Source organism: Haliotis asinina, chromosome 13, assembly GCF_037392515.1.
Source record: "Haliotis asinina isolate JCU_RB_2024 chromosome 13, JCU_Hal_asi_v2, whole genome shotgun sequence".
Lineage (NCBI taxonomy): Eukaryota > Metazoa > Mollusca > Gastropoda > Lepetellida > Haliotidae > Haliotis > Haliotis asinina.
Window position 1 is genome coordinate 30,162,502 of NC_090292.1, and position 25,811 is coordinate 30,188,312.

The 25,811-nt window shown below is 41.4% G+C and overlaps 1 protein-coding gene and 1 long non-coding RNA gene across 6 annotated transcripts; one reads left to right on the forward strand and one right to left on the reverse strand.

The window, feature by feature from the left end:
* Window positions 1-897: 897 nt before the first annotated feature.
* LOC137259889 (uncharacterized) lies at window positions 898-21,407 on the reverse strand. 5 transcript variants are annotated; one of them, XM_067797534.1, is made up of 6 exons: window positions 20,298-21,407; window positions 17,437-17,618; window positions 9,868-10,101; window positions 7,257-7,431; window positions 3,418-3,621; window positions 898-2,239 (listed from the first exon to the last, which is right to left on the reverse strand). In XM_067797534.1, exons 3-6 carry the CDS (start codon window positions 10,094-10,096, stop codon window positions 2,002-2,004), a joined length of 846 nt encoding a protein of 281 aa, XP_067653635.1. In that variant the 5' UTR covers window positions 10,097-10,101; window positions 17,437-17,618; window positions 20,298-21,407; the 3' UTR covers window positions 898-2,001. The 5 variants fall into 5 exon arrangements, with proteins under 5 accessions (XP_067653635.1, XP_067653632.1, XP_067653633.1 ...); XM_067797531.1 differs by having other exon boundaries at window positions 3,418-3,630; XM_067797532.1 differs by having other exon boundaries at window positions 3,418-3,630; window positions 17,413-17,618.
* Window positions 21,408-23,419: 2,012 nt separating this feature from the next.
* Window positions 23,420-25,784, forward strand: LOC137260268 (uncharacterized). Its single transcript, XR_010954745.1, has 2 exons — window positions 23,420-25,436; window positions 25,477-25,784. It is a non-coding gene; the product is annotated as an uncharacterized lncRNA (long non-coding RNA).
* Window positions 25,785-25,811: the final 27 nt, after the last annotated feature.

Sequence of the window (25,811 nt, forward strand, 5' to 3'; positions counted from 1 at the left end):
TCTAAGCAGTTTTCAAGCTACATGTCTGTAATTAATGGAATCTGGACCAGACAGTCCAGTGATTGAAATCATAAGCATCAATCAAGCTAACTGGGATACGGTGACATATGTCAACCAAGTCAGCGAGCCTGACCACCCGACCCCGTTAGTCAGACGGCAATCATGGGTTGCTAGAGATCAGATCTAACCCGGATCTTCACGGGTAACATTGCAATGGCGATGTATATCAAGTGAGTGAGTGAGTGAGTGAGTGAGTGAGTGAGTGAGTGAGTGAGTGAGTGAGTGAGTGAGTGAGTGAGTGAGTGAGTGAGTGAGTGAGTGAGTTTAGGTTTATGCCGAACTCAACAATATTCCAGCTATATGGGGGAGGTCTGTAAATAAGCGAGAATGGACCATATAAGCGCCAGCCTATTTCTAACCTAGATGGGATGCTGTTGAAATTGAGAAGACCAATCCACATTTAGATAAGTTTCATCATGTAACTGGTTTTGGGATATCATAATCATTTGTCGTTACAATTAAAGGAGTGAGTGAGTTTAGTTTTACGCCGCAGGTAGCAATATTCCAGCTATATTTCGGCGGTCTGTAAATAATCGAGTCTGGACCAGACAATCCACTGATCAACAATGTGAGCATCGGTCTGCGTAACTGGGAGTCGATGACATGTGTCAACCAAGTCAGCGAGCCGGACCACCCGATCCCGTTAGTCGCCTCTTACGACAAGCATAGTCGCCTTTTATGGCAAGCATGGGTTGCTGAAGGCCTATTCTGCCCCGGACCTTCACGGGTCTGTGTATCAAGATGTCTTCATTTAAATTTCGGACTAGTGAATCTTTTTGTGGACTGGTAACTCTCAGGCATAGTTAAAATTAGAAAAAATTGGAAACTATTTCGCACTGACATGTAAACGTGAAATTTTAATCAGTTGATTATCTTGTTCAAACTCTACACATAAATGTAATGACAACGACTAAGTCTGTTTAGCCAGCACAAGCACAATTGTTACCGATTATGAAAATCCATGTTTCATTCACAAAAAAATCCAGTGCAATGGGAAAACGTTTGTCCTTTTTATACTAAATCTGCCATTATCCTCTTCGTCCTTACATCTCTAATAGTCAGGTCTCACAGACTCTCCTGAACACATTTCCTGGAACAGAATCTTCGGTGGATGTGTCAACACTGTTGGGATTACAGTGGAAGCTGTCAAATCCGCCATCTGTCCAACCCGGCAAGGTGTCAACACCAGCATAAAATCTCAACCCCAATCATCAGCTCAACAGTCCGGCGCGTTGTCTAAACCGGATTATTTCTTCAGTCCCGATGAGTGCCGGATTATACAGCTTCCACTTTATAAACATCCAGTTGTCACAAGTTTTCGTGGTTTGTAGCTGCCTCATTCAGCATCATGGCCCATAGCCCACGCCTTTCTCTACACCACGGTCCATCAACATCAGAAAATACATGCTGCCATTTTCAGGTGTAGCCTCTTCTTTCTTTAAGACCAAGTGGTCATGTGGCCTCCTCGTTGAGGGGGGTGTTTCGTTCTACTCCATCTTAGCAGTATTCTAGCAATATCATGGCGAGGGACAACAAATATGGCCTTTACGTTGTACCAGTGTGGGGCACTGAACCCGGGGCCATCGGCGTGACGAGCGAACGCTTTAACCACTAGGCTATCCCAAAGCTCTCGCAAAAACGGCTATGACTTGTGATGTCTGCCGTAAACACGCTGTAAATATAGCTGGAATATGTGTAAAACCATACTTAGTAACTTTTCGCATTTTACTTGTAAGTTATATTTCTGGTGTCCACTGCTGTGATATTGCTGGAATATTGTCAAAAATGGCGTAAAACTGAACTCTCTCGCACAATAGCTGTTTCAAAACACGACATTTGTCAGCTCATATATTCATGGCTGATAACAGGTGGCATATGCAAACGATTAAGGTAATAACGACACGTATCTTATGTCTCAAAGGGAGATAACTTCACATGCCTTCATACATACGGCGCTATCACATCGTTATTTTTGGGCAGCATAGAAAACCATGTAAGGTTGTGCTGTCTGGTCGTACGCAGGTCATGTGACACGAGTCTATGTTTGCTTCCAATGGTTGCCATGGTAACTGGAGGTGGATATGATCCCCAGGATTCTGACGAGAAGTCATCATAGGCTATGATCCTATTATCGTAGATTCCTGTTGTCATGGTGCCTGGATATGGTGATCTGAAATAACTGTTTAAAAAAACATATTTGTAACTGATTGTACACAATTTTTTTTAAAAAACCCCAATAATAACAAAGAAACGAATATGATACAATGCTATTGATAGCTTGATACTGCAATTTTATTTTTAAAAATATATAGAAAAAAATAAAATTCAGTAGGATGGTCCATATTCCTCATCTTTCTCTACCCCACGTCCCTCTATCACCAGAAAATACATGCTGCCGTTTGAAGCTTGGCTTCGTTCAAGCAAGAGTTTAGGGGTAGCATTTGAAATGGTCTTCACGCATTGTGAAGCATTTTGGGGGTCGAACCCGGGACTTCGGCAAACGATTCAACCACTACGCTACCCCGGCCCCTTGAAGGTCGGGGTTAGAATATTGGCCTTTAGAAAAACCCATGATTGTTGAAAGAAGGGACTAACGGGAAGTTTTGCTGACTTCCTTGACGCATGTCATTGGTTCCCAATTGCGCAAATCGATGCTAAAGCTGTTGATCACTGGGTTGTCTGGTCCAGACTCGATTACTTGCAGACAACTGCCATATCGCTGGAATATTGCTGAGTTTGTCGTAAAACGTAACTCACTCGCTCACTCATTACTATCATCCACTGGTGTTGTTGTTAATCCCTTTGATTCACACCCTCCATCGCCAGACTCGACTATTTACAGACAGCCATATAGCTGGAATATTGCCGGGTGCAGTGTAAATCTAGACTCGTAGCCATTCGTAACTATCGTCTTCTTCCGTGACCTACAAGAGGATTCGTGCCCCTCTTGTACGCCGGTATTGCCAAGAATCGTGGCAAACCAATCAAATCGCATGGAAGCATGAAAATGGCGAAACCGCTGAACTTTAAAACTTCACGAAAAATATACCAACCACAATTCAAACATAAACTTTGAACTAAAAGATGAACGACTTTCAATACTGAAACATATTTGCAAAGGGAATAACCGTGTTTCTGTTTTGCCCACGGGATGTACGACATTCGTAGAGTCATGTTGATCTTACGAGACTATTTTCGTCTCCATCTCCGTTTGAGCTTAAACAGGACCCAGTCGTAAACGTGGTCATGAGAGGGTTTCGAGACGCCATCCGGCTTGTCGAAATGACACGAGTAGTTACGAATGGGTGAGTATCCTGTATTTCAAAGGGAGATAACTCCACATGCCTTCATACATACGGCACTACCACCTCGCTCTTCCTGGGCAGCATATAAAACCATGTAGGGTCGGGCTGCCGTGGTATCCGCTGATCATGTGCCACACGTCGATCACTGCTTCCAATGGTAGGTGGAGGTGATCTCCAGGATTCTCGCGAGAAGTCATCAAAGGTCACATTCCTGCTGTCGTAGATTTCCGTTGTCATGGTGCCTGGAGATGGCGATCTGAAATAACTGTTTGTTTCATTACACTGAAAAAAATGAAACGACTATGGGGAAACGTTTTTTTTACATTCTTTCTATTTCACTTTTATTTTATGAAACGATATTAGTCACATGCCTACTGTCTACTGCACAAATGTAACCGTGTTCAACTTTTGTAGCTTGATACAGGAATTCTACTAAAACTGCACTCAAATTAAACGTTCTGAAACGGAAAATGCATGTAAAGGCTGTACAAACATATGCTTTGTTTGTTTCTTTCTTTGTTTTGTTTTTCACTATGGATCACACTACAGAGATCATCCAGTACAGAGTCTTTATGTCTCAGTTTCTTGTTTGTTTTACGCCGCAGTCGGACACATTTCAGCCATATAGTGGCTGTCTGTGAGTAGAGTCTCGACCAGAGAATCCAGTGATCAACAGCATGAACACGCTACATGAGTACAAGACCAGTTTTGCTATCCTCCGCTAGGATACTGATGCAATATTGCTAAAAGTGGCGTAAAACATCCTCCAGCAGATTCACGAGAGTCTTGGGGTTCCGACTTCTGTGTAATACCTAACAAAGGAATGTACCTAACAAAGGAATGGTGCCTAGCAAAGGAATGGTAACTAACAAAAAACGGTACCTAACAAAGGAATGGTTCTAAGCAAAGCAATGGTACCTAACAAAGAAATGACCCCAAGCAAAAGAAATGGTGAAAACAAAGGAATGGTACCTAACAAAGGAATGGTCCCTAGCAAAGGAATGGTCCTTAGCAAAGGAATGGAAACCTAAAACCGGAATGGTGCCTAACAAGGGAATGGTGCCAGTACCTAACAGAGGAATGGTACCTAAGAAAGGAATGGTCCTAACAAAGGAATGGTACGTAACACAGGAATGGTGCCTAACACAGGAATGGTACGTAACAAAGGAATGGTCCTATGCAAAGGAATGATACCTAACACGGGAATAGTGTTTAATAAAGGAATGGTGCATAACAAAGGAATGGTACTTAACAAGGAATGGTGCTTAACAAAGAAATGGTACCTAACAAAGGAATGGCGACTAGCAAAAGAATGGTGGCAGTGCCTAACAAAGGAATGGTGCCTAACAAATGAATGGTACCTAACAAAGGAATAGTCCTTAGCAAAGGAATGGTACCTAACAAAGGAATGGTTCTATGGAAAGGAATAGTACATAATAAATGAATGGTACCTAACACAGGAATGGTGCCTAACAAAGGATTGGTCAAAGACAAAGGAATGGTAACTAATGCATAAAGAGTCCTAAGGAAAGAAATGGTACCTAACAAAAGAATGGTGCTTAACAATGGATTGTGCGTTCCAAAGGAATGGTACCCAGCAAAGGAATGGTCCGAAGCAAAGGAATGATACCTAAGACAGGAATAGTGCTTAACAAAGGATTGGTCAAGGACAAAGGAATTGCACTTAATAAGTAAATGGTTCTAAGGAAAAGAATGGTACCTAACAAAAGAATGGTGCCATGCAAAGGATTGTGCGTTACAAAGGAATGGTAAGTAACAAAGAAATGGTACCTGACAAAGGAATGGTCCCATGCAAAGGAATGGTACCTAACAAAGGAATGATCCCACGCAAAGGAATGGTACCTAACAAAGGAATGGTCCTAAGCAAAGGAATGGTACCTAACAAAGGAATGGTGCTTAACAAAGGAATGGTGCCTAACAAAAGAATGGGGCCTAACAAAGGAATGGTTCTATGGAAAGGAATAGTAACTAACAAAGGAATGGTCCCACGCAAAGGAATGGTACCTAACAAAGGAATGGTCCTAAGCAAAGGAATGGTACCTAACAAAGGAATGGTTCTATGGAAAGGAATAGTACATAATAAATGAATGGTACCTAACACAGGAATGGTGCCTAGCAAAGGATTGGTCAAAAACAAAGGAATGATAACTAATAAAAAAATAGTCCTAAGGAAAGAAATGGTACCTAACAAATGAATGGTGCAGAGCAAAGGAATGGTACCTAACACAAGAATGGTGCAGAGCAAAGGAATGGTACCTAACACAAGAATGGTGCAGAGCAAAGGAATGGTACCTAACACAAAAATGGTGCAGAGCAAAGGAATTGTCCTATGCAAAGGAATGGCCCTTGAAAACTATTAAACCATGTACACACACACACACTCATATATTCACACAAACGTACAGCAAACCCACACAAACACGCACACACCTACAGGTCAGACTATACCAAATCAGAAACCGTAGTTAACAAAGCACTTCAGTGTAAACTAAATCAACTGATGACAAGAGTTTTTATTGATGACAACTTCTTTATTGTGAAGGGTCAGGTGATGAAGAAATATAACATACTTCGAAGCATCGTGACCCTTCACAATAAAGAAGTTGTCATCCACAAAAAACTCTTGTCTTAATGTGTATCACTTCTAAATGCCCTCGAAAGGCGCTAATCATCTGACATCTGTGATTGGGTGATTTTGTGTATGATTTTTATAACGATTTTGTCAAAGCACACCCATCCACTAAATAAAACTGACCATATATTCTTAATATTTACTGTTGTCTTCTTTACATGATGACTTATACTGAATGTGACTACAGGTAATTCCGGGTTGTCGGCATTTTGTGCGGGACTGGGGTTGGTCTGTTTAGATCCCTCAGAACCAGTACTATGAAAAGGAGCTGAGTGAAGTCTTCTTTCTTTATAGCTTTTTAAGGCCAGACAATACACACACGTACATGTAGCCGTTGTTGATATATTAGATAATTTTGTAAAGCTACAACACTACTACAGAATGTGAACATGTTTGGTTTTGTGTGTCCTGTAACAGTGAACGAGCCAAAGCGACCGGTCGTCGTCCGTGAATACTTTGAAGAGTTACTTCCCTTAGACTAGTCACCTCGTGGGCTAGGGCCAGGAGAATCAGATGGTTATGTTCCGTTGTATTGTAACAAAATATTCAAGGGCCTTATAATACAGCTTCCCTATATTACGACGTACAGTTGTATGGGTTTCCTTCTTGAAATGTGCGTTCATAAGGTCTACTTAATTTCCTAAAGAGATCCGTGAAGTTCCGGGTTAAAGCTGATCTTCAGTAACCCATGCTTGTGGTAAGAGGCGACCGACAGGATCGGGCGAACTTGATTGACACATGTATGTCATCCTATGCCAGTTGCATAAATCGATGCTCATGCTGTTGATCACTGGATTCCTTGGCTCAGACTCGATTATTTACAGATCTCCTCCATACAGGAGGGACACGTCAGAGTGCGGCGTTAAAGTAAACTCAATCACTCACACAGTGTTGTTGAGTGAATGAATGTTCCTTAGCGCCGCACTAGATCGATCACAGGTGTCAGTGCAGACTGGAAGCTCACAATGTTTGGTAATATGAGTGACATGTCGCACAGCCGGTTGACACTGGCACAAAGACCGGTAAATCTATAATTTCATGTACATATTTTGGAGAATATCTTAATTGTGTGCTCAGTTTTCATTAAAACAAAATGCCCTTCAAAATGTCGCATTTTTTTTTTTGATGGCCTCTCCACAAGGGTACGATGGTGTCCCCCACCGTGACATTGCAAGATTACTGCTGAAAGCCTCATAAAACTAACTCACTCAGTCAGAACGCGAAATGCTCTTTGTTACCTTTTTTCGGTGTGTGTTTGTTTCCGATTGTCTCGCCTCCAAAAGTAAGCCGCACAACACATCAGTATAGCCAGAAACAAACACACCAGCGCCGCAAGCCCCGCCCCCACCATGAGTGGGAGGAGCGTCAGGTCACCTGTCGTGGCAGATGGCACAGTCGTGATTGGTGGTGCAGCTAAAAATAGATAGTTTCAGAAAAAATATGAGAGGACTTGGTGTATATTCATACAAGGGCTGACGAGCCGTAGACATCTTTTTTATTTCGCGATTACCTTCTCAAAGTGAGGCACCTTTTTGCCACAGGGGCTTACTTTATAAAAAGGTCCTTTATATAGCACTAGGGTAGGGCCTGTAAAGCTATATGTCTTTCTAACACTTTTTTTAAAGCGATACGGGGCGGTGGGATAATCCAGTGGTTAAAGCGTTCGCTCGCCACGCCCAAGACCCGGGTTCGATTCCCCACACGTGTACAATGTGTGAAGCCCAATTTCTGGTGTCCCCCGTCGTGATATTGCTGGAATATTGCTAAAAGCGGCGAAAAACTAAACTCACCCACTCACTCACCCTAAGCGATACAAGCCCCTGTGCATTTTGTCATATCTTCGTTTATGCTGTAAGTTGTTCACTGGTCACGAGGGGAATATGAGTTGCTGTACCCACGATGTCATCGTGGGTACATCAAGTCATGTTCCCCTCGTGACCAGCATACAACTTCTAATGTAACCAAAGATGTAACCAAATGTGCCAGAGAACAATGCATTTATCTTACCTATCACCTCAATGATAATTTTGAAGTGTTTGAATCACGAGTTGAAAACATTTGTTGACATCGTTAGATTTTGCAGGCAGGAACAGCAGATTAAGACTTATCTCCCTTCCTTAGATTTGCCTTCTCAAAACATCGGTAATTCCCATGCATCATACATGATTAAATGTTATTCGAGATGACGATTTACTAACAAATGAAGAATTACCCAATGAGTTCGGTATTCCCAGACGGCTACATAGAAAATGTTACTCGCTTGTGAGTGGAGACAACAACAGAAGAGTGCTAATGCAATCAGAAAACATTTATGTGTGAGGTAAGATAAGAGGCGGTACATCTAAGTTCTTTCGGTATAACCTGCATTGACCCATTCGCCACTTTGGTACGCCAACAAGGACATGGAGTTGTTGAAAAGAGGGTTGTATCCCGATATTCGAGCATTTAGAGGCAAGGTGCCATCTAGAGTGAGTGAGGGATCTGAGGTTTACGCCACTCTCGGCAATATTCCAGCTATATGACGGCGGTCTGTAAATAATCGAGTGTGGACCAGACAATTCAGTGATCAACAGCATGAACATCGATCAGCGCGATCGGGAACCGATGACATGTGTCAAGCAAGTCGGTGAGACCGACCGCCCGTTAGACGCCTCTTACGACAGGCAGAGTCGCCTTTTATAACATGCATGGGTTGCTGAAGGCCTATTCTACTCCGGACCTTTTGGTATTTAAAAGATCTGGACAGCGTACATATTATTCTATACTGAATGTGCCACAAAAAGAATGTGTGAAAGTCTAACGAATCAATGTGCCTCGAAAATTCACAATATACCCTTGGAAGACCATTTGGTTCTGATTCAATCGCTCAAAGCAAACTAGTTGATTCCAAGGTCCTGTTTCGATAACACCACGCATGCGCGAATATATCCAGAAACGTATTCGTCAACGTTAGCCCTTTTCAGCAACCTGCAAGAAGACCCGTGCCCCTATCGATGAAAGTTCTGAGCGAAAATAAGACAAACCAATCAGAATGCACGCAGGGCATCTAGTTCTCAAGTCATTGGGGAATCATTGGGGAATAATCATTGATGTTACATGTATTTTTTATCTGTAATTAACGTAATTTAGGCTATTACTTGCGTTTAATCTTACTATGTGTCAGTATAGGTTCCTTTTTGGTGTAAAGACCATCTGCAATGTATACATATATGGGGGAAATATAACACTATAGTCCCCCGGGTTCACAATTTTCTTTTTAGTTTTGTGGGTGGTATGGCACCCCGGTAGTCAAAGCGTTCGTTCGTCACGCCGAAGGTCCAGGTTCGACTAACCACATGGGTACAATGTTTGAAGCCTATTTTTGGTGTTCCCCATGCCGTGATATTGCTGGAATATTTCTGAATGCGTCGTAAAAACCATGCTCATTCACTCTTTCTTTTAACTATGTCCGTTTGTCCATAGACGGAACCCAGTCATAAAAAGTGATTGCACGAGGGAAACGGGTCGCAGTCTGGCTGTGGCAGAAACACAAAACCTGGTCACGAGTGTCAGTCTAATAAAAAAACACGTTAGTCTGCCTCTGTAATTTGGCACCACCCTTTCAGTGAGTAAGTGCAGTTAGCTAACAGCATTTCAGCAATATCACGGATGGGGAAACCAGAAATGAGCTTCACACAATGTGCCCATGTGGGGAATCGAACCTGGCGTGACGAGCGAACACCTTGACCAATAGCCAACCCTACTGCCCCGAGGACCCCGTTGAAATCCAGCAAGACAATATATGACCCATGACAATATTAAAGGAATTGTAATGATGACACTCGTATCTGAAAGGCTTGCCTTACTTACGGGTACTTCTCGTTGTCGGTACACATCTTGGTACCGGTTTGTCCCACGAGCCGTTGCTAAGACACGTGAGCACATTGTCACCAATCAGAGTGTAGCTGGAAGCCACGAAGCAGGTCACGGTGACCCTAGTCCCGGGGTCACGCTGGTACGTGCTGACACGGACGTCATCAACGTTATTTGCCGTGATGATGATGGGAGGTGGAGGTTTGGCTAGCTCTGGGCACAACATCTGGTCTGGAAAACACATACAACACACTACTGAGAGATGTCAACGCTCCGAGCCAGTCAAAGTAAAGTTAGGTTCAGTGTTATGCGTTTGTTCTTATACTGAGTCTAACAAACCCTAGTACAAGGTCGCGTCAGCTAATCGTTTCAATTGACCAACTGGCCTTTTGTAGCCGATGTATCTATTCATGTGCCCGACACATTGCACGTGCATTACTTTGAACCTTTTCCTGCTGTATGACACACGTTTACAAACACATTTTGGGAGGCGTTTGCGTGCAATACACAACGATTCCTGGCACGATTAACCTTCCTGAAGAATGGAAACTTGTGGATTAGTGATAGGTACGGGTAGTGCTTGTGGGTCTCCGTAATAGGCTTAGACGAACTGGGAGTCATCTTTTATACAGGTACAGATCATTAATAAATTGCAGAAAAGCATGTGTAAAGATCGAGCAGGTGAATATCTGTGTTTCGATGAAAAGTTTTCTTAAGAATTTGCTACGCATTTGGTTTACAATATATCAGTTCATGTGTAAACAGTACCTTTAAACAGCATGGAATATTTTGCAAAATCTGGGGTGGGGTGGGTGCGTGGGAGACAGTTTTGCAGAAGTATCAGAAAGTTCACATCACCAGCTATCTGTTTGACTGGATTTTACGCCGGTTTTTGCAGATTCCAGCAATCGGATCGGATCGGATCGGATCGGATCGGATCGGATCGGATCGGTGAGGTGAGGTGAGGTGAGGTGAGGTGCTTAAGAGTATTTCGCTCACATGGCGACATGCATGAGTGTGTATGTGTGGCTGCTTGCACTAGCCCAGACATAATAGGTGGTCTTATAGTGTCCGGTAACTGAGCCACCATGCCACAGTTATGCCATGAATACCCACTCAGTCACACTATACTGACTTCAGGCCAACCAGCCCTTGTTTTATCCTTTAATGCCGAGTGCCAGACAGTGATCTACCAGTACTACATTTTATCGTTTTTTGGTGAGCCTGATGATGGAACCAGCGACCTTCCGCTCTAGGGGAGGACGCTATAGACAAAGAAACAACACTGGCTAACTTAACTACACAATAAAATGAATACCAACAATTACTCCAAATCAGTTAGTGACATTTCAAGCCTTCCACCAATTGGAAACATGGAAACACTGCATCAGTATGTAGCAAAGAACAGGACGATTCACTGACATGAAGTTATAGTTTGTGCCAAACTCCTGCTTTGATGACTTTGCTGTTGTCTAGACAATTGTCTTACGTACATTAAAAATAATACACATACGATACAATTGTTAACCGTTTTTAACAAAATTAACAAAGCTCCATTGTTCCCAATGTTCTGTCTGTGTTTTCTTGCGTAATATACGAGTACAAAGACTCATTGTCCATGTTAATACACTCAAGCACCATGATGCATCATAAACCGCACATGTGGGTCCTGTTCTTTCGCGAAATATATTCATAGAATTCTATATTTGTTCGTACCGTACAACCCTGAATGTCAAATATGTTACATTTGTTAAATACTATATCTCGCAAGGCGCTACTCTCGTCACCATACTGGTTCCCAGCTCCCTTTGCGCGCGCCAACTTGCGACACGCGACACGAGCTCCAGCTAGCTTCTGGTAACGGACTTTCTGTATGCATTTAAGAACCACTTCTGGATTCAAATTGCGCAATTGCCAGATATGACTTAAGGAGGGAGTTAGTGAGTTCAGTTTTACGCCGCACTCAGCAATATTCCAGCGTCTGTAAATAATCGGTTGTGGACTATCCAGTGATCAACAGCATGAACATCGATCTGCACAACTGGGAACTGATGATATGTGTCAAACAAGTCCGCGAGCCTGACCACCCGATCCCGTTAGTCGCCTCTTATGACAAGTACAGTCGCCTTTTATGGCAAGAATGGGTTGCTGAAGACCTTATCTATCCCGGACCTTCACGGGTCTTAAGGAGGTCGGACGAAGTGTACAAGCATGCTTGGCTATCCCATCTGCAGGGATTATCGGGTCCTTATTGTCAACTGACAACCATGACAATATTCGAAAAGGAATAAAATGTTGTTTGTCACCGAAAGTACTAAAAACGTAATGTCTAGCGAAGTGTCATTGCGGGAATTAAAGATTTTTGTAAAAATATGAACATTTTGAGATGGCCCCTGCTTCATAGTACAATATGTCTAGATATATTGTATTGTGAAGCGTACTGGGCGATTATTTTCATTTTGCCACTGACGTTTCTTTTCCGGAATTTTGAACAACCCATATTCTTTTCTGTGTAATCTTTCGGAACTATCTTTGCTACCGTTCCAAGATGGGTTTTACGCTGTTTTACTACTATCCCAGCAATATCACGTCGGGCGACACCAGAAATGGGGTTCACACACTGTACCCATGCTGGGAATCGAACCCGGCCTTCGGCCGCTTGACTACCACCAAGAGGAACGACCTGCCAGACCAGGTGAGGTAACCTTATAACGTCCAGAGGCATTATACCGAATTAGACTGGAATCAAATCTTTCAGATCTGTTATTCTGCGTGAGGTCAATAAATTTCGAGGGCTTAACCCCCTGGATGCCACAGGGACATATATGTCCCTCCTCTTCACCCCTCACTTTGAAGTCGAATAAAATTCTAAATATACCACGCATATATAAATACTTCACAGTTTTGAATTCTGCGGAAAATTCCCAGTTTCTTGATACCATCCACAATTATCTCAGACCAAGCGAAAGTGCTTAAAATCGCCTTTCAAAATAGGCTTCTTCGTAAATGTCGCCATTTTTCAAACTGTACAAAATCGAGATTCACAGCGTTATTTGCAGTATGTTTTGAAATGTGAAAATCGGATAATTACTGGGAGTAATGCATTTCAAAAATAGCATATTAATGATCACTGATATCAAGTTTTCATGTAACCCGGAATGATAATTCTGAAACGTCACCGATGTACCCAGAATCGGTTGGGATGTTTTCGAAAATACACTTACACGAACGCTGAAGTGCGCTTTCCGCCATATTGGATAGTGTTTACTAAATCACGTTTCGAGAAGGCCGGTATTGAGAAGCCTATTACATCATGTATACTTCATAGTTAGCTGTGACAAATGCATCATTGAATTCCCCATATATCTTAGAATCAAATTACAAATGGTCTTTGTCACCAATACCAACTGTCTAGACAAAACGAAACGAAATATACTTTGTATGAAAACGAACGCTGTGCTCGAAAGACAGCGCTTGACTGAAATGTAAACAAAGAAAAAATCCAATTTTACACTGCGTAGCATTTTCGGAAATTTCCTAACATCCAGCCCTCTAATCATTGCTTACAATAGCTCAATACGCTTAGTATATTCAGGGGAAGAGTATCGTGGCAAAAAATAGCAAATTGAAAATAGATACAATGAAATAATTTGGTAATTCATAAGAAACTGTCAAACTTTTAGTGCAGCGTGACGCCATGACTGACGCAAAATCACGCAGAACGACAACGGTACTTATCGGCATTTCTGGCTTCTTCCGTCATTTACAATGTAAACGATAAGAACATATCACAATACACAGATAGTCAGAATAATTCTGATTACTTACATCTCACATTTGTATACAAAAGATCCCTGAATCAAGAAAAATGTCGTCGCAAAATCCTGTGTACCCTTCTCAGCGAAGCCGCCATTTTGAAAGAAATCGGTCATCGGTAGTGATGTCATACGTCAACATTGTTGCACATATTAGGCAATTTCTTTGAGGTGAAGGTCGGTTGAACAAGAGTAAACACAATGCCCATACCATTCCGATTGCACTTTTAGTATTGTGATGTATATTTTGCGCATCGTTCAGATATTTTTTCATGAAACTGATTTCAGTATCTACGTATATCCATGTTCAACACCATATCATGTGTGGATATAAGGTATCCGTTTTTATTCTTTGAAAGCTTTTGATAGTTTAAATAATATTTACATGGGAAACTGTCTAAGTAAGTGTATTATACCACATTTTAAGCCTCTACACAAGTGTTGGAAGATCACACGTAGCCATTACTGCAACATGTGCTTTAGTTCCCGTGATGTGCAATATTCAGTACGTTGGGACAAATATTGCAGTTTCATATGAACAGGTTAATAAACAACGATTTCATTCCAACTTATAAGTAAAACGGATAATATTAATGAAAATGATTTGTACATTTTATCAAATGTAGGGGCACACATACTACTATTTAAAGGAATTGTCTTGTTCATTGTATTGGTTCGTGTCGTTTTTATAGACAAAACTATTATCAATATTAATTGACCAGGTGCGAGTTTGTCAAAACGTTTCATGATTCATTATCATTGTTTTTAGATAATAAAGTCAATTCAAATGCTATTAAAATATATCTGATGGCAGAATGTCTAACTCAAACAATATTTATACGGAAATTGTTAAAAATATATACATCAGGTCAAGTCTTAATTTGGACAAGGATTACGTCCATTTTCTAATACTTCTTTACTGAAACATCGATCTCTTTGTACCTTTCATTGCATACTTATGAAGGGAATTAATTTCATAATCATGAGAAGAAAAGTCTTTTTCCTAAATGAATACTCAATGAATATTCAGGTGTTGTGAAATTTTTATTTATGCTAAATTGATGCTAGGTAGGTGCGCGTGTTGCTCACAATAAGATATGTAGTAAAACCGTGTAATTGTTGATATATTCAGGACACTATTTCAGTGATAATACCATTCATTTTATATTTTGGCTGAAAAGTGTTGAATTCTGACACAGAAGCCGAAATCTTTTACACATTGAGTGGAAATTAGGTTAGATATATACTAATCAGCAACCAGAGTAGTCTTTTTCCGACGTCACAAAATGCACAAAACATGCTGTGACGTCAACTAAAATGTCGCATTATTTTCAGTTATTTCATTACGTTTGAAAATGTTGCTGTTACTCCGTTAATAATGATGGAAAATTAATAAAAATACATATACACAAACAGGAGAATATGGGAATCTAAGAACTAAAATATGTATCGGATAGGGACATCCAAATCGCTATTGCCTGATTTTTGATGTAGTACACTTGCATCTTTTCTTACAAATTGTGAAACTACCAAACGGTATCCTCTCACATTGGGGAAATTTGTGTTGGAATAGTTTGGTTCACTGTGAACAAAACATCACGAAAATATACTGTCGGTATCCACAGCAAATTCTCTCCATGTGATCGGAGTTACATTGACCTAATGTAAACCATAGCTGAGTTATGCCCCCTTATCTTTATACGTGCATGAATACTGTGTCGACGTTTGACGTCATGGTAAAAAATCGATTTTTGACATTTATTGCAGGTCATTTTTAATTTTGTGATTATGACGTTATGCATTAGTACATACATCCATTTCATATACACATATGTCGTTCAGATATCAAGCTGTATTTTCTTCGCTCACACTTTCCGCTAAGATGCCAAATTAAAAAAAACCGTAGCAGAGTGCTTTTATTGGTGCACGATAAAAAACGGAGAAATTTACTGTTTTTCAACACACAGAAAAGTTTTGGACAACTTTTAGCAGTGTCTATTTCTCAGACCCCTGAGGTAGCCGCATATATATTTATACCAACTGATGAGAAATTAAATATTCTACATTTCTGTGCAATTTTATAGCCGTACGCAGATCCAGTACCACGCGAGCGCAAATCTCGCACAACGTTCACTTTTCAAACCTTACGAAAATGTGCGCTTGAAAAAAAACTCGGCATCCAGGGGGTTAAGTGGACTACAACAGCTGGACGTGGATACATGTGAGTTAGGAGATAAACATCATGTGTTGGCCAATTTCCGGGTGTTATTGAGTATTTGAAGCACGGGAATGCATTTGGAACCGACGGCGTCAGCCGGAGGTTTCAAATGAAATGTTCCCGTGCTTCAAATACTCAATAACTCCCCGAAATTGGCCAACACATGATGTTTATCGACATTGTAAACAAAAAAGTAAACCAAAGGGGTTTTACTGTCTGCACTCGTTTACATCGAGTATGAGTACAGCAGTAAAGTGTCATCAGCTGGCCGTTTCAGCTGGTTCCCATGGTAGCGTCTGGAGTTGCTCATTTGTGACGTCATTCTAACTTTACGGCACAATATGATTTGAATGACGTGACCACTGTTGATGACACAACAAAACAATTGTTTACGTGTAATTACGCAGTGAATAGTCTTCCAGTTTCCGGGAATCTAATACCATTTGATCATGTTTTTCAACCAATCAGATTACAGAACACAGTGACTTTTGGTTTACAATATGGTTTATCTTTATCAATATTCCAACGTCACACATTGAACCCATGCTGGGAATCGAACTCGACGTGGCGAGCGACTAGCCCTGACTACATATAAACATCTGTCACTGCTTTGTCCACCCTTAGCTACGTCAAGTCAATTTAAGGACTTATGAGCCTGAATACTGAGGAGAGCGTTATGTCGCCAGCCAGGTGACAGATCATGACGTCACGGTCAAGGCCGCGAGACAAACACATAGTTATCCCGCTCACAACACCCGTGCCTGCTGTTACACTAACGTCATTACTTCGGGATTTTCTCCCACAGCATGCAGACACGCTGTGATGTACCTGAGATATCGTTCGTTCCATCGTTCGTTCGTTCGCGGGCTGTTGGGTAGCCTAATTCTTGAAGCATTGGTTATTCGCGCAGAAGGCCGGAGTTCGATTGTCCTCTTTGATACATTGAGCGAAACCAAGTTCTGGTATTCCCCGCCGTGACATAGCTGGAATATTGCTAAAAGAGGCGTAAAACCATACTCACTCACTCGTCCGTTCACTCACGCACTCACTCACAAGCACAAGAATTTGTACAGAGCCCCTTGTGCCACTTCCGAGTCCAAACACTCTACTAGTAGTAAGAACCGACTAAACTGATCGGGCGGGCAGCCTCGGTGACCGAGTTGACTGCGTGTCGATGGGGATCTTTGCTCACTATATCGTTCTGACCGAGATTCGATTACTTATATAGCGCAATCATTGGTGACAGTTGGTGAGCGGTATTTAGCAAAGCTTAAGGACAGAGTATGCGGTCTAAGTTCTGAATCAGCGGATCGTGATTTGGCAAAGGGAGATAACTACGTATGCATTAAGTGGGTTACAAATCTGGGACTAAAACAACCACCAGCATATTAGAAGGGTTCAGTATGGACAGAACACTCCATACGGTGTTGTTCAGTTCGCGTGGGCAACGTCAGCAACGTTTTAGCATTGCGACGTCACATTATACTTCAATATTCTTGCGCTACTCACTGTCTCACAAACTGTCCACCTCACCTGGGAACACATGCGTTACTCGCTGACTGTCTCACAAACGTGGAAAATGTCCATCTCACAGGAGAACACGTCCGTTACTCCCTGCCTGTCTCACAAACGTGGAAAATGTCCATCTCACAGGAGAACACAGTGGCCGACTATCTCTCACACGTCGAATATGAACATCTCCCACTTGGAAGCAACTGAAATAATTTTACTGTATCAGAAAGGTATCTGTCAGAGGGCAACAAAAGACAGTCGCATTCAGCTACAAAGTTGTCTTAACGGAGACATATATGTCACCATACGCGACGTTACATCTTGACGGCAATACGATGCAGGGCATCTATGCGTGACCGGGACAGACAAATTATTTTTGCTATGTTAAAGGTAGCATGACTGTTAGTGATTGGGCTAGTTTAGTTTCAAGCCTTTTAGCAACGTTCCAACAATGCCACGACGGAGGACACCAGATATTGTCTTCACACATTGGTCCTATGTGTAGAATCGAACTCGAGACCACCGACCCACAATGACAAATGAATGAGTTTAGTTTTACGCCGCACTCAGCAATATTCCCGCTATAAGGCTGCGGTCTGTAAACAATCGAATCTGAACCAGACAATCCAGTGATCAATAACATGACATGTTTCGACGACGTCAGTGAGCCTGACCACGCGATCCCATTAGTCGCCATGGGTTACTGCATGCGCTACTGAAGACCATTCCTAACCCCTGATCTTCACGGTTTCCATACAAGATGTTAAGTTCATGTGTCAGGGCGTGGAGTCATCCCACAGACGGCAATCTTACTTTGTCGCTCATGCCGTTGATCACTGGACTGTCTCGTCCATTCACGATTATTTACAGACCGACACCATATTGCTGGAATATTGCGGAGTGCGGCGTAAAACTGAACTCACTCACTCCTTACTTTGTCGGCCTGCAGACGAGGTTAAAATCTTTGATCATGCAGACAAGACGTCCGACTTCCGTGGCTAGACGGATCACCAGTTCACCTGATACGATCAACAATTTCCGTGACCGTGATCGTTAATTTTTGTGATGAAGTCAAAAATGTTATAACATTTGTATTTTCTGTATATTATACATTAATAGTTTTGAGTATGTTCATATACTTGCAACTGCGTCACTTTTAAAACATGTAAATAAAAAAATAGATTCGTAGGGGCAGTCGTTGCAGGGATAACCCAACCAAAGTGTCGGACACCACTGTGGACGTTTTTTCTAGAGTTCGAAACTTTCGAGCAAAGGCTTCAGTTTGGAAACATTTTCAGTTGACCCAGTTCACATATGGGTCCTCTCAGTGGAAACTAGCCGGTGGGATTGTTTCGAAAGAAAGAAAACAGTAATTTCATTACCTTAACCATGCTCTTCAGAGACCAGGGGGTAGAATAGACCTTCAGCAACCCATGCTTGCCATAAAAGGCGACTATGCTTGTCGGAAGAGGCGACTAACGGGATCGGGTGGTCAGGCTCGCTGACTTGGTTGACACATGTCATCGGTTCCCATTTGTGCAGATCGATGCTCATGTTGTTGATCATATGTCTGGTCCAGACAGGATTGTCTGGTCCAGACTCGATTATTTACAGACCGCCGCCATACAGCTGGAATATTGCTGAGTGCGGCGTAAAACTAAACTCACTCACTCAGGCACCTTCAGAATATATTGCAATACATACTCTAATACAACAACACATATCACAATATATCGCAATATGATTTTTTTAAATACCCAACGCTACCGACTAGATAAGAAAGTCATGTGTAAACCCTACAACATTAAAGCCAAGCAGAACGTGAAACCACTTCAGAACGTCAAACATGGAATAATTCTCGCATTACCAGGCGCACAGACTTATCGGTATCTTTAAGACACAAACTATAATAATCCCGCACAATGATCTTGTTGTCTCCCTTGAGTGATGCATCAATCTCGTGTTCACAAGTGACGTTATCATCTGACGTCAAACTGACAGGAGTCAGAAAGGTTAACCAGGGTCGTCAGCCTACACTCGCTGGAACTCTCTTCACAGCGTATTACAGAACAAATCACAACAGGAGCGAATATGTAGTGTTCTGCCTGAAGGAATGAATATCAGCTTACAGTTTTGAACATGCATACTTGTGAGGGTATGTTTTTCTTGAAAACACTGATCATACAATTTCAAAAAGAGGGGTGAAATTCGATATACCAAAGACGTATATACGTATATACGTATATACGTCTTTGGATATACATTCCCTTGGAATGTTTTCCATAAAGCGCGACATTTTATATAACACTTTTTAGTAGATTTTGTTTTCAAAGGATATTATTTCCAAGGGTATTCTCACATGAATACTTGAATACATTTTCCTCCTTAACCTATCTCCAAACATCAACAGTTACTGTTGTTAAAGGCACTTTTCCCGTGAAAGAGTTATGGAGTGAGTGAGTGAGTGAGTGAGTGAGTTTAGTTTTACATCACTTTTGGTAATATTCCAGCAATATCATAGCTGTGGAAACCAGAAGGGGGTAGTGACACATTTTATTCATTTGGGGAATTGTACCAGGGTCTTCGGTGTGATGAGAGAAAGCTTCAACCACTAAACTACCCCACCCCCTCCACCCCCCACCCCACCCCACCCCTGAAGCTGATAATCAGTTGATATGGTAACCAGCAAGAGAGTTTCAATTTGGTAGGTGTCTGATTCTAGTATTTCAATAGTAATAACTAATGATTTGCATAAAATGTTATAAATTCGGTGTGAGATATTTATGAACCTCTTTCACTGTCGTTAGTTCCCGTGACTATATCACTGAAATGTTGCCACTCACTCACTCACTGACAAAGACCTGAGACATCTGTCGGCTTACCTCAACCCAATCTCAATCACTCCTTCCAACACTTGGAGCAATCCATATTTGAAACGGCGTCACTAGTTTCACTAGTCTGCAGTATTATCTCATTCCACAAAAGTTTCCTCAAACTGGGTCAAAGTTGTAGTCAAGCAGTACAATCGTGTAATATAATTTTGCCTATGTTGTGCGAAATTGCACCACAATCAATCCTCATAGATAGGAGAAATCCTCGACTCATCTCAATCCACTTACAGGAAGACTTCTTAGATGTGGATTCTTTCGTTTCAGCAGGTCACGTGACTATTACACTCACATGGCAATGGGATCGGACTGTATTCGACTTTCGACTTTTTGAAACCGTGCAGTGTAACTCCTGTATTGCCTCACGAGAGCTGTTGCAGGTATCGGAATAATCCAGTTGATGCAGAATTATTTGATCAAATTGCAGCAACAACAGGTCTACCCAGTTTTCAGTTCTGACAAATGGAACCACTGTCGAGAGAACTACAACTGAAACATTTTTTGGATTATCCAGACAACATATTCAGCCTGGTAACAAAACTGATGTATGTCACAAGGTCGAAAATACGCATGGTCTGAAAGTTCTTAGTGACGGTCATACACGTGACTATGTCATAACACAACCATGACGTTGTCGGATTCATCCGAAACGTCACACCGACTGGGTTCGGCCTGTACTCGATTTACGTTGAAATAGTTTAATACAATTCCTCCATATCTTTGTGATGGCTGATTCGGGCGACGGAATAAGCCGATTTACGCTGAATGCCTTGAACAGCTTTGCACAACAGCTGCAACAATCCGGGTTAGACAACAACAACATCCAAGTGTTCGCATTTAATAAGCCAGGTATACAGAAATACTGGTGAACAGGCTACCATTCGTGTACTAGTATCTTTGAAACTGTCAGGTTCTCCTTCCCACAGAAATTCGTCATCTTCAGACCGTCCTGAATCAGGTATATCATTTAACAATGTCCTACATGACCACCTTGCCTGTTTCCAAATCACGCCAAGCACTCTCCCTTTAAACTCGCCATGTTTACGACCGTTGTATACAGTTAAGGTATATATGTCCCTCTCTGTGTGAGAAGGTAACCTCAAACGGTGCGTTCCGAAACATGCACGCCTCAGTGACTCGTCGTCCAACTGCAGGTCACGTGACTCACAGCTGTCTAACCCTATTGTATTTTATTGTGAGGCTTTATATAATAATCGATTTCTTTCTTTGCCGTGGTAGCCGTGATAGATGTCAATCGAAGAATATGCTAGATTTTCAACAGCTGGACGTGTATGTTGACAGCTTGAAGTGACGCATTGAAAGCGGGTCGTTTGTTTGAGTGTATTTGATATTACGAGCTGGCCTTTTTCTAATTTGTAGGTGGAGTTGTTTTACGCCACGGCATTCAATATATTTGTTACATCAGGATGTTTACCTGTAATTAATCAGAAGTTTAGTGTTATTTTAGCTTTTGGCAATACTCCTGCCATATCACGGCGGGAGACACCAGAAATGGGCTTCACACATTGCACCCATGTGGTTAATCGAACCCGGATCTTCGATGTGACGAGAGAACGCCATTCGGCTACCCTACCGCCTCTTATTTAATCAGACAAAACTGTGATTGTTGTGAAAAGCAACAAACCCAAGCGGTTCAACAAGTCAACATACCTGATCACTAGATCTGTCAAGTTGGACAAACACCTCGCACAGGTATACTGCCAGCAAAAAAAAAAAAAAAAAAAAAAAAAAAAAAACGAAAAAAAACGCAACTGTCTTTCTTGTCATTTCATTAGATAGAAGACATAAACATGAACGCTTAATTTCATGAGATTTACCTTTCGCTTTTCTTTGACTGTTCAGTATATCAACCCCAGATCAAAAGGGGGAGATTGGTCTTGATTCAAATGGGTGGTAAGCATATTTGCTGCATTTTATTACCATTTCAGTAGTATCCACTTCATGATCTGACATGGTGAATGAGTGTGTTTAGTTTTAGCAAAATTCCGGCAATGTCACGGTGGAGGACACCAGAAACGGATTCACACATTGCACCTGTGTGGGAAATCGAACCCATGTCTTCTTGGGTATGACGAGCAAATGCTTTAACCACTCGGCTACCCCAGAGCCTGATCTGGAACAAGTTGATATATCTGGATGTAAAGTGAGTTAGTGAGTTTAGTTTTACGCCACACTCAGCAATATTCCAGCTATATGGCGGCGGTCTGTAAATAATCGAGTCTGGACCAGACAATCCAGTGACCAACAACATGAGCATCGATCTGCGCAACTGGGAACCGATGAGATGTGTCAACCAAGTCAGCGAGTCTGACCACCCGATCCCGTTAGTCGCCTCTCACGACAAGCATAGTCGCCTTTTATGGCAAGCATAGGTTGCTGAAGGCCTGTTCTACCCCGGGATCTTCACAGGTCCCTGGATGAAAAGAGTATCAGGATCTGAAGTCAGGCTAGTCATCCCATCATGTTTATAACTTCCGCTTGACCTGAATAACTCCACATGCGCATGACCCGGGAGGTCAAATGGCACAAGCGGCAGGTCAAGGTAACTATATGAACTAGGGGAACAGAAAATGCTATTAATGTTGGGTTCTTGCGAAGCATGGGTACAAGGAATCGTTACAGAACTTGTCCCGGAAAACAACACTTCTTTAAAAAAAAACAATGATTTTATGTTGTAACTGAATTGTTTATACAAGCATATGCTATTTAGTTTGGTTCACTAACTTTAAACCATACAGATTTCAGTTACTTTCGCAATGAGATTTACTTTCGCTATCACTCCCTAAACCTGTTCCACTTGAAACACCAGATGCTGCTCGCTCGCAGTCTGAAATCCGAATCGGAAACATTAAAGAATCTGTACCGTCTTGTTTAAAGAAAGTTGCTGACGATTTCGCGACACCGAGAATACAAATGGCGATCTCATCTCCATTCGGACATGTTGACAAAGAACTGAGTCAGGTGCACCCCTTCACAATAATAGACCCAACCATTTGTGACAAGGCTACGGTCACGCAATGCATCAGTATTCATCAGATCAGGTCAAGCTGAGCATGTTGTAGGAGCGGTTTGGTTTTGAATGAGTTGACATTGTCATCATAACCTGAGAGTCTATAATAATGTTGCTCATAATATCAATCACTGGATTGTCTAGACCAAACGTGATCTTTACAGTTGGGGGTCATACTGTAACATTGCTGTAACAAGTTACCATCCTTTTTTCTAGTGGACCCTTGAACAACAACTAGCAACAAGCAGGACTGGGTGGTCAGGCTCCTTGACTTGGTTGACACTCACTGTATCCCATTTGTGTAGATTGGTGCTCATGCTGTTGATCAGTGGTATGGAAAATACCATGTGTAAGATCCCGAAACAGTACATTAGTCACCACTAAGCAGGAGAATATATGTTTATTTCAAAAAAAAAACAAAAAAAAAATACAACGGACCAGTATTTTGCATAGGTGTAACCATGGTAACATCACACAAGCACGTGTATATTTTGTACACAACAATAACTATACATCAGGACAAAACTATTGGCTGAAATATATAACAGCATCAATGTAAGCTGTACACAACTACTGCATCAGAAAACGGAAATGCAAATGCCCTAAATATACAGAATACTTGTACTAGTACTATGAATTATTGAAGATATTTTGTCCAGCAACCTATATTTTGAAAAATCCTACTTGTCACACCTGTATACAATGAAACCTTGTTACTCCACACTGTATCTTTCTGGAGAATTATTACTGTATATTATCAACATTATCATATTTACTATCGTAGTAATAGTAGTAGTAGTAGTAGTAGTAGTAGTAGTAGTAGTAGTAGTAGTAACACCACATTACACCATAAATGGAGCACTGCATGCACTCAGTGTGCATGTGATTTTCATTCTGTACTCCCTGGGAAGTATACGAACCAAGCTGCCTGTGTGTTGCTAGAAGCCCTGTTACATTTTCACCTTACCAAGCACCACTTTCCCTGCAGTATACCAACCATAAACAGTCATTTTATATTTTGAGGTCAGGGAGCTAAAATCAGTACAATCTGAATATGTCTTGCAAACTAGTATTTCTAGGCTAAACCCTCGGCGACCTATTTTCTTGAAGACTTTTAGAGTTATATTATAACAGCACACCATGCATGTTAAATGTTCTCAAAAGATTATTTGGAGAGAGACTATTTATTGTCCAGTAAGAGGGTGTTCAGATTCCCAAGGTCCATTGAAGGTGTTTTCACTATACATGTTAGTCTTCACAACAGCACTTCAAAATAACCACCCACTCAACACCTAAGACACAGTATTTAGTCAGCTAATGTTTCACGTCACTTCAGCGATGTGTGAAAACATAGCTTTGTTTTTCATTGTTAAGGAAATTAATTTTTACACACCAGTCTTTGCACTTAAAATACGAAGCTTAGTTTTTTCGAGTTAAATAAATTAATTTTCACACACAAATTTTCAGACACTTTCCATACTGGTTATTTATGTTACCATTAGTTTCAGTTTGTAATCATTAAAAGGTCAGTTTGTCACAGGAATGAATTAACTTAACGTTATGAGTGAGTTAAAAGGAAAGCCCACACATTTGTCACCTATTTCGTGTGTACTCAGTACACATCAATGTCATATGTACACTCTGGAAACTAGAATGGGCAAACCACATTGTACTCCACTTTAAGCCATATTCTAGTTGCACTAAGACTATCCAAACGCCCTTGAATAAAGAAGTGAGGGAGTTGTACAAAGAGTTCCTTTTCTACAGTTCTTCAGTTACAGCCCTTTGGTTACAGTTCTTCGGAGCTGTTCTCCAGTTACAGGTCTTCAAAACAGTTCCTCAGGAGTGTTCTTCAGTTATAGGTCTTCAGAACAGTTGCTTAGGAGACTTCTTTAGTTAAGGGTCTTCAGGACTGTTCTTTTGGAGAGTTCTTCAGTTATAGCTCTTCAGGACTGTTCTTTTGGAGAGTTCTTCAGTTACTGGTCTTCAGGACTGTACTTTTGGAGAGTTCTTCAGTTATAGCTCTTCAGGACTGTTCTTTTGGAGAGTTCTTCAGTTACAGGTCTTCAGGACTGTTCTTTTGGAGAGTTCTTCAACTACAGGTCTTCAGGACTGTTCTTTTGGAGACTTCTTCAGTTACAGGTCTTCAGGACTGTTCTTTTGGAGACTTCTTCAGTTACAGGTCTTCAGGACTGTTCTTTTGGAGAGTTCTTCAGTTACAGGTCTTCAGGACTGTTCTTTCGGAGAGTTCTTCAGTTACAGGTCTTCAGGACTGTTCTTCAGGAGACTTCTTCAGTTACAGGTCTTCAGGACTGTTCTTTCGGAGAGTTCTTCAGTTACAGGTCTTTAGGACTGTTCTTTCGGAGAGTTCTTCAGATACAGCGGTACAGTTACAAATCTTCATGACAGTTCTGAAGTTACAGTTCCTCACTTTGCAAAGAAAAAACAAAGTCACCAGTCTGAGAAAATTCCTACTT